The sequence below is a fragment of the Chiloscyllium plagiosum genome, chromosome 16 (genome assembly GCF_004010195.1).
Source record: "Chiloscyllium plagiosum isolate BGI_BamShark_2017 chromosome 16, ASM401019v2, whole genome shotgun sequence".
In the NCBI taxonomy this organism is placed as follows: Eukaryota; Metazoa; Chordata; class Chondrichthyes; order Orectolobiformes; family Hemiscylliidae; genus Chiloscyllium; species Chiloscyllium plagiosum.
In genome coordinates this window covers 31,738,059-31,747,724 of record NC_057725.1, presented here as the reverse complement: position 1 = coordinate 31,747,724, position 9,666 = coordinate 31,738,059, and the positions used below count along the sequence as shown (strand labels likewise).

General features: G+C 39.4%; 1 protein-coding gene across 2 annotated transcripts; it reads left to right on the top strand.

Annotated features, from left to right (window-relative positions):
• The first annotated feature begins 2,710 nt into the window (after nucleotides 1-2,710).
• On the top strand, nucleotides 2,711-9,273 carry irf7 (interferon regulatory factor 7). Of its 2 annotated transcripts, none has more exons than XM_043705701.1 (3): nucleotides 2,711-3,761; nucleotides 4,349-4,488; nucleotides 5,268-9,273. In XM_043705701.1, the coding sequence occupies exons 1-3, from the start codon at nucleotides 3,593-3,595 to the stop codon at nucleotides 5,436-5,438; spliced, it is 480 nt and encodes a 159-aa protein (XP_043561636.1). In that variant the 5' UTR covers nucleotides 2,711-3,592; the 3' UTR covers nucleotides 5,439-9,273. The 2 variants fall into 2 exon arrangements, with proteins under 2 accessions (XP_043561636.1, XP_043561637.1); XM_043705702.1 differs by having other exon boundaries at nucleotides 2,722-3,761; nucleotides 4,349-4,461.
• The last annotated feature ends 393 nt before the right edge of the window (nucleotides 9,274-9,666 follow it).

Genomic DNA, 9,666 nt, shown 5'->3' with positions numbered 1-9,666 from the left:
AAGTGCCTTGACATCTTTAATGTCTAGAAATCTACCTATTTCTTTTGCAAATATATTAAATGATTTGTCTTCTATTGTAGACAATTCCACAGGATCATCACCTTCTGAGTATAGAAATATCCCATCTCAATCCTATATCCTGAGACTGGGACCCTTTGTTCTTGACCTCCACACCTGGGGATACATCCAGCCTGTTCAAGCAGCTTTTTATATGTTTCAATGAAATTGTTCTCATTCACCTAACCTGCAGAGAATACAGTCTCCAGCTGACCTAGTCTCTCCTTACAAAATAATCCTGCCATCCTAGGATTCAGCCTTATGAACCTTCGCTGCACTCCCTCTACACTGGCAAGTATATCCTTTCTTAAGGAGACCAAAACTGCATATAATACTCCAGGTGTGGTCTCATCAAGGCTCTGTATAACTACAGTAGGGTTCCTTTGCTCCTCCACTAAAACCCTCTTGCAACAAAGACCAACACACCATTTGCCTTCCTAATTGCTTGCTGCATCTGCATGTTTGCTTTGTGACTGCTGCAAAAGGATACCTAGGTCCCTTTTGTACATCAACATTTCCCAATGTGTCACCACTTAAACAATACTCTGCCATTCTGGTTTTCTTCCTACGTCAGTGGATAACATCACACTTATCCACATTGTATTGCATCTTCTATGCATTTATCCATTCCTTCAAATTGTCTGAATTACCTCCAATCTTTGCATCCTCATTGTCACTTTCAGTGCCAAACCTGACAATGTTAGATGTTGATGGATTATGGGAATACCTGAGGCCCAAGCACTGATCCCAGCAGTTCGCCATTAGTTTGAAAAAGATTGTTTATTCCTGCTCTGTTTCCTGTTAGCTAACCAATTCTCAATCCATGCCAAAATGTGACGTGTAATTCCAATTGCTTCGATTTTACACTTTTTTTTTGGTGGGATTTTATCTGTAAAGCAAAATACTCTACATCCACTGGATTCTTTCTCATCCATTCTACTAATTACTATCTCAAATTCATTTTGACTTTGTCTAATTCCATTGATATTTTCAAAGTGTCCTGTTATCACATTCTTTATAATACGCTCTAGCATTTTCCCTAATATTGATTTTAGGCTAGGATTGGGGCGCCACACTCCAATCAGGCGGGAGAATTCCAGAATCTGCAAAAATTTGGAAGATGACAATCAATGCATCCACCTTTTATCCCTTTTTTGTAATACCTTGGAATGTAGATTATCAAAGATTGGGCATTTATCAGCTTTCAGTACAATTAATCACTCCAGTATTTTTTTTCACTAATACAATTTCCCCTTCTCACTTGAGCTTGATTCCCCAGCAGTTCTCAGAAGTATTTTGTGTTGTTGTCTATGAAGACAGAACTAAAATAGTCGTTTAATTCTGTGTCATTTCCTCGTTCTCCGCTGTCAAAACACCTATGAATAAATGTCAAATATTGCAGATGCTGGAGATCTGAAATGAAAATATAAAGTTCTGGAGAAACTCAGCAAGTCTGCCAGCATTTGCAGAGAGTGAAACATAATTATCTTTTTGAATCCAAAAGTACTTTTTTTTTGAGGACATAGGGGTTTTAAAGTTTTTTTTGAGTTTCTCCAGCATTTTCTGTTTTTATTTTATTTTAATAAGAGACCAATGTTTATTCCACTAATCTTTCTCTTTTGACATAGTTATAGAAGCTTTCACAGTCCATTTTTATATACCTTGCAACTAACTTTAGTCTCATATTCTTTTTCTTTTTCTCTCTCTTCATTAATCTCCTTATCTTCATTTGCTGTATTCTAAACTACTCCCAATCCTCAGACTTATTATCTTTCCTAGCAACATTATATGATTCCTTTATGGATATTACCAAAATAATCTGTCTTGTGTGGTTCGGTGTAGGGATAACATTGGAAAAGACACTGGGGAGAACTCCCTTACTCTCGCTAAGATAGAGCCATGAGATCTTTACATCCAGCTGAGAGGGCAGATAGGGCATTAGTTTTAATGTGTCATTCAAAAGATGGCATTAGTGCCGTACATCCTCAGTCTTTTCCCTCCCACAATGTGGCACATCCTCAAATACTGGACATCCAACAACACAACCTTGGGGTGCAGGTTTATAGTTTCTTGAAAGTGGAGTTGCAGGTGGACAGTGTAGTGAAGAAGGCGTTTGATATGCTTGTTTTTATTGGTCAGTGCAAAAGTTGGGGTGTCCCGTCGTGGCATAGATTAGGTCACTTTCAGAATACTGCATTTGTCTCTCTGCTACAGGCAAGATGTTGTGAAACTTGAAAGGGTTCAGAAAAGATTTACAAAGATGTTGCCAGGGTTGGACAGTTTGAGCTATAGGGAGAGGCTGAATCAGCTGGGGCTGTTTTACCAGAAGTGTTGGAGGCTGAGGGCTGACCTTGTCAATATTTATAAAAATCATGAGGGACATGATAGGGTAAATATTCAAGGTCTTTTTTCCCAGGGTAGGGGAGTCCAAAACTAGAGGTCATAGGTTTAAGGTGAGGGGGAAAGATTTAAAAGGGACCCATGGGGTAACTTTTTCACGCAGAGGGTGATGCATATATGGAGTGAGCTGCTAGAGGAAGTGGTGGAGACTGGTTTAAATACAACATATAAAAGGCATCTGGATGGGTACATGAATAGGAAGGGTTTAGAGGGATATGGGCCAAATGCTGACAAATGGGACTAGATTAATTTAGAATATCTGGTTGCCATGGACGAGTTGGACCGAAGAGTCTGTTTCTGTGCTGTACAACTTTATGACTCTCTGACAGTATGAGAATATTATCACTGTGGGAATTGCTAGAATCTATTGTAAAAGATATGACAACAGGACACTTAGGAAATATCATTGGATTTAGACAGTCAAAATAGATTTACGAAGGGAAATTATGTTTGACAAACCCACTGGAGTTTCTTGAGATAGTAACGAGTAGAATAGATTATTATTCCATATCTTTTAATACCCTTACCCAGCAAAAATCTATAATTTTTCAGTTGAACCCTAGCCTCAGTAGCGTTTTGAGTAGAATGTTCCAGAATCCACTACTTTTTGTGTGAAGAAGTGCTTCCTGACATCACAACCTCACTCCAGAAGTGTCTGAGGTCCAGTTTTAAGGTTACACCCTCTTGTGCTGACTCTCCCACCTCAGGAAATTCTTTCTTTCGAACCACACTATCAAATTCTTTCATTTTAATGAGATTACTTTTTAAATTTCCTACATTCAAGTAAATACACATGCAGTCTAACTATCCTCAGAATTCTACCCTTTTTTGTTATCCTTGGGATCTGATTACTCGATCTGCTTAAACGTTACAAATTATTGCAAGGCAAAATCAAAAGCTGTCTAGTGATTAAACCTCTCTTTCTCTTTGTGCAGTTCTAAGAGATTTTGACATTACCATTTACTACCGTGGCAAAAAAGTCTTTCAGAGCACGGTTAGCAATGCTAATGGCTGCCGCCTGTATCATGATGAAGAGAATGAAAGATTCGCTCAGCTACAACACATCAGGTTCCCAAGTACAGAGGAGATAAAGGATCATCAACAGAAAAGGTTCACCAATTGTCTCTTGTCAAACATGGCAGGAGGACTTCTTCTGGAGAATAAAAATGGAGATCTTTTCGCCAAGAGACTGGGCAAGTGTCAAGTCTTTTGGACCCGTTCAGGGGCAACCATGAATGAGGAGTCACAAAAGCTGAACCGAAATGAGGAGATTAAATTATTCAGCCTGAAAGATTTTTACACGGGTGAGTTTCCTGCTCAGTGCTTTCTGTTGCTGGTGTTTAAAGGACCTGGCTTCCTTGTAAATCTTGAATATTGGAGATACAATCCAATTTTTCACCTTCACCCTGGAGTGCTTCTGCTGTCACTGCCTGATCTCCTTCTCAGTCACCTGTACAAGGCTAATGTCTTTGTGTGCTCTGATACACTTGCAGCTCCAATTCAACATTTTTTAATAATCAGCTATTTCATTCAGGAATTTAATTTTTGGAGGAATTAGGCTTCTCAATGGTTATCCATGTATGCATTTATTACCCACCTCATTCCCTCTGCTTAAAAACACAACTCCTCAAATGTTTTCCAAAAGAAGAGAGTGAAGGATTAAGAGCAGCCACAGCAATCATGCTATTCATGATGTATGATGGAACAACTTCCAATCCGTTTGGGATGGAACTAAAGAGAACGCTGGGTTTAAGCCCTGACTGCAATAAGGCAGGCTGTTTATTCAGCATTTTCCCCAACCCCTGCCTCTATTAAAATTTGCCTCAAAACACAGCCTCTGAATGCAGTTAAAATTGAACGATTAAAATACAGTCTCCTTTTTTTTCTTCAGAATGTGTGGAGTTCATGGAGCAGCAACGCGGAATGCCACAAAGCTCCATCTTCCTATGCTTTGGACAACAATTCCGGATAGGAAATGAGAAGAAGAAACTCATCCTGGTCAAGGTCAGAGGATCTTCACCAATCCAACAGGCAATTCTGGAGAAATGTCTTTAAAGACTTGCGTTTTACATAGTACCATTCCAAACCTTAGCTTGTCCCAAAGCATTTCATAACCAGCAAAATAACATTTTAGATTTGCCTGTGATGGTTCTTCACAGCACTTAAACAGGGAAAAGGTATTGAAGTGGGATAGGCTGAAGTGTTTTCATACAGAAAATGTGAATAAAAGTGTTTCCTGTGACGGGAGACTCAGTAAGCAGACGACACAAGCTTATGATAATTTGTGAAAGAACTAAGAGGGGAAATGAGAAGAATTTTGTTTTGTAGAGTGAGTTTTTGTGATCTAGAATGCACCAGCTGAACGGTTGGTGAAATGTTTTCAAGCATAACTTTCAAAAGAGAATTTGGTAAATGTTCAAAGGGAATGGTTTTTCAAGGCTCTGTGGGGAGTAGGATCAATTGAATCCTCTCTCTCAAAAAGTTACCTCAGGCACAATGGGCTGAATAGCCTCTTTCTTTGCTATAGCATTCTATGAATCTATCACAGGAGTATTTTCACTCTGTTTCTGGGCAGAGGGGATGCTAAGACCTTTCAACCCATCCCTTTGCTAACAATATCAGTTCCACCCAAGCTTTTCACTCTGAGACCAAGAGATAGCAAAGGCTTGATCCTGGGTGCCTTTGGCAACTTTACTCAAACGGCCTGGTCATATTGGCCAATGGCAGAATTTAGTGTTTGCTTTTTTTCACTTTTGAGTGACTGAACCTCATTCCATCAATGTTGTCTTGTTTCTGTTTCCAACCCTCAGATTGTTCCTAAAATCTGCATCTGTCTGATTGAATACACCCATCAAGAAGGAGCATCCTCACTGACCAGTGATAATGTCAGCCTGCAGATGTCTAACAATTCCAGCACATCGTCCATGGAGAACTTGATGGCTTTAATCCATGAATTGGAAAGCCTGATGGAGCTAGAGTAGTTGAGACACTGGTCCCAGGCATTGGGTGCTTGAAATACCTACAAATGTCAACTTGTCACAAAAACTTCCTCTTCATCACACTTGAGCATATAGCTGCAAAGTTTTCTGACCCAGTTCCTACAATGCTTAGCCAGAAGGATCATCTAGAACTTATCACTGTCTTTTAATCTTTTTTGCATTTGAGTTTTGGGCAAATCTTAAGTATAATCTTTTAGGCATTCAGAGGAATGATCATTGCATCTTGCTTCTTTCTAGTAACTAGTCAAGGAATTTGGACTGTTTGCAAGCATTCGAGAAGCTGGTTCAGAATTTGCTTCCATCTGAGCTGGTGCTTGCTAGTAAAGAAAATTGACAGAAGATCAAACTTCAAACCCATCTTTAATTCTCTGCCATGCCGATTCAGTTAAAGTCCAAAAGAAGCAGAGACTGATCTTCATGAAGAATAACACATCCAGTTGCACAGTGTGTTGCTCAGTTGGGAAATTGGAAATCAAGATTCCAACAACTCCCGTTTCTGTAGCCTCCTCTCACAACTTCAGGACGTTTCAAAGTACTTTTTCATAATGTTAGATTTACAGCAGCCATTTGATGTACAGAATGATCCTGCAAACAGGAATGGCCAGATGAAGCATACTGTGGGGCCACAGATTTAGATCATTTGGCATAGGGCAATTATTTTTTGCTTCCCCGCATACTACAAAGCTTTCTTTTTGAAAGTGGGAAAAGTATTTGAGGAATTGTGATTTTTGTTATCTATCTTTGGAAATTTAAATGCCTTTTTTTGTCCCTCCCATTCAAAAAATGTTCCAGTCACTTTTAGTCCACTGTCCAGCTCTGATATCAGTTTGTAAATCCTTTCTCATCAGTCTTAGGATGCTTGCCTCAGTTGGCAAGGCTAGCATTCATTGTTCATCCCCCTTTGCTGATGAGAAGTTTGAGGTAAGTCGCTGATCAGTGTACCTAATGTTGAGATACTCAACATGCTATTAAAGAGTCTGTTGATGTAGTGACAGTGAAGGAACAGTGATACAGTTCCACATCAGCATGCGACTTGGAGTGTGACTTGGGAGCGGTGTTGCCCTGTGTTGTCCATTGCAGGTAGTGATGGTCCCGAGTATGGAGGTACTGCTTTTTGTTTAAAAGAAAAACTCTGCAAAGTAATTTGCTGCATGGGTTTTTATTTCCACGAAAGAGAACCTACCTGCAATTCTTTCAAAAAGGTGAGCCCATTTTCAAAACAATGGCAGAGGAATTCCCAAAGGCACAGTTAATCTTCCTGATTGGAGACTGGACAGCAATGGCTAAAGCTTAAGAGAGTTCTGATCTAACACAGCAGCAGTCAAACTATTTCTCTGATACTGGAGTCATACTGAGACAAAACAAACAAACCAACTTGTTTGTTTAATTGAAATTTAGAAGCATTTGGGGGGAAAAAAACTTGCTATGTTTCAGTGAATACTGAAAATGAGAACCTATTGTGGAACAAGATAATCCACCTTTTTTCCATATGTCTGGTTAACTTAAATTGAAATTACACAACAGCTGGAGTTGCCTATGGTTCTACAGCAGCAACAGTTTTGTAGTTCAATGCATTACCAACAATACCTTCCCTCAAAAGATTGTCCTGGAATCTCCAGGATTTATTGGAGATGATTGTTGCAGATCATCCTGTTCTTAGACCTAGGGAGAGAACTGCAAGCAAGCTAGTAATAGAGTTTCCTCTAGTAACAGAGTTTCTTTCCTGTAGTTCATACATTTTAAGATTAATTATTTTAATGTCGCTCAGCCCAATATCTGGGAGTGAATAATCTCACTCTCAATTCCCACATGGACTCATTCCACTCCTTCACCTAAAGACATCATGAAGTGTAAAACAGACGTTGGCATATTTTCAATTCGGGATTTTAAAAAGGAGCTGACCTGCAAATTCTGGAATTTAAGCACAGCAGAATATTCTAGAATGACTTGGAAGATCCACCAACGTCTGTTTCTTAAAAATATGCAAGTCATCTTTTGGGTGGTGATGTCCCTCTGTAGCTATTTGATTAACCTCCGGTCTGAATTGCACTCTGTTCAGGGTCTGTAGTGAGAGAGGGTATTGGCTACAGGCCTTGAAAATGCCCTTTCAAATATTAATTTCTAAACTTCAGATACCTTTCTAAGAAATAGATGTCAACTCAGTGAGCTGAACAAAGTTTAATGCTGCCCTATTTAATGTTAAATTCCTTTATCTGCTCTAAACAGAAAGCATATGGGAGTGGTTCTTATGATTTTTCACTAACTTTTCACAAAAATACATTATATCTCTTTAAGCTAATACTCATTAACTTCGAGGCAGAATCTAACATGAACAGTCAGGAAATGTGAAACAACTCTCCCAGCTTGTTAAATATTTATTTTGTTTTCGTATGGTATTTTTATTATTGCTGCCTCTTCAAGAAACTTTTAATCCCTTTCGTAAGTCGTTGATTTTTATACTTTGAAACAAAAGTTAAAGCAGAAAACCTGAAAATCCATCTCATCAGTGAGGGCTTCTCTGGTGCTGGTCATTGATGGTTTGAATTCAGGCATAGTAACCACACTCATGGTTTTCAGAGAGCGATGGTTACAGTGAGTCAATAGTCCGCTGGTAGGATGGTGTTAGAAAATGTTTACAAGAATGATTAAGGGCTTCCATTTAAACTATGAATTAAGAACAATGCACATTCATCTGATCACACAGGGCAATGATGTGAAAGCGGTCTAGAGCATCTTAACTTCAGTAAATTTCTAGATGTTAACTTGTACAAAAGTGAAATTTAAGATTACTTTCATTTCACTGATTGTCGATTAGTTCAGAGTAATCTTTTTGATCCCGCCCAGTTTTATTTCCAGTGCCCAGCTGACTTTATTTCTCTCCCTGTTGATCGGGGTGGGGGAGGTGTGCTGGTGGGATACCATTCCTGCTGGCCAGGCAGAATGCTGTACTCCTGTTCTCAGCCCAAAGCAGCGGTGATCCTCAATGCAGAGATCACTGAGAAAAAGCCATTTGATTGTATTTGAGCATTTTGCTCTTTGGTAAGGGCAGAATCTGACCCTAGTTAAAATTGGGGGATCATTAGATATTACTGATTCAATTAAATTGTCACTCCATGAAATCAATCTGATGAGGATTCCCAAATCAGCATTGGAATGGGTACTTCTCAATGGAGACAGGAATTGCTCTTTATTAGTCATGGGATCAGTAGATCCCAAAACAAGCTAACTTGGTCTACCAGATGTTGGTAGCAGATATACAATCACTCCATTGCCAAATGAAATATCTTGGGGAGGAGTTTATTGTGTGGCGATGTGATCAGGGCATCAATGAATTGCTATGCTGAATTCTCTAGATATCTAATGTGCCACTAATGCTGTGGTACTCATTCCAGGATCAGAATAGTTCTGAGGTTTGGTGCTAAAGTAATCTACATTCAATCCACATGTGGCACCCGTCGTAATCAGGTATATGAAGTGTTTTCAGGTTACCTGCTGACTGAATTTATTTTGATCTGAAGAGGGTGGAGGGGGGAGCAGAATGAAGAAGGTGCACATTCCAGGGCAATTGTTATGTTGTTGACCCACAGAACCCCTTTGGGAGATAGTACCTACAATTAGATGCCCCCCCCCCCAACCACCAAAACCTCTTCAATCTGCACTTTGAGAAGAAAACCCTTTTTCCTAGCTAGGCAAAGCGTGTACAGTCTTATTGGGGTTATAAGGGTGAAGTGTATATATTCTTCTAAGACTATATATTTTATAAATTTGCTGTTTAAAACTTTCTTAAAGTTTATTAAAATATAGAGACAAATTGCAACTCCTGTGTTTTCTTGGATTCAATTCATTTTCAGTAACACCCGGATCATTTAAGCTGCACTGTTTCTATTTTGAACACATGTTGACAGAACCTGTGAACCATGTCCAGTTGTCCCCAAGTGTGGCGAGTCCTCTGACAGTGCAGCCTGCTCTGGGAGTGTTTCCAGTAGATTTTCACCCCTACAGTTATCTGCAGACCCATCATGACACTTTCTCAGGCTGCCCCCAAGTTGTTTTGATTTGTAGTCGCTGTTGCAACTTGAAAAGATGAAAGTCAATTCCTGAACAAGCACCTCCCAATTACAGTCACAGGCAAATAGTCCTGAAGGGTCTCCTTCTTTGCAGTAAGCATTCTTTATCAGAGGTAGAGAGTTTTAGGAAGAGAGTTTGAAGG

What these genes read in the sequence shown, in the direction of transcription:
- irf7 (XM_043705701.1), top strand. Translation starts at nt 3,593, where the DNA reads ATGGCAGGAGGACTTCTTCTGGAGAATAAAAATGGAGATCTTTTCGCC. An exon ending in CCTGAAAGATTTTTACACGG is followed by an intron (nt 3,762 to 4,348) that starts GTGAGTTTCCTG and finishes TTTTTTCTTCAG; the next exon opens with AATGTGTGGAGTTCATGGAG. An exon ending in GATCTTCACCAATCCAACAG is followed by an intron (nt 4,489 to 5,267) that starts GCAATTCTGGAG and finishes TCCAACCCTCAG; the next exon opens with ATTGTTCCTAAAATCTGCAT.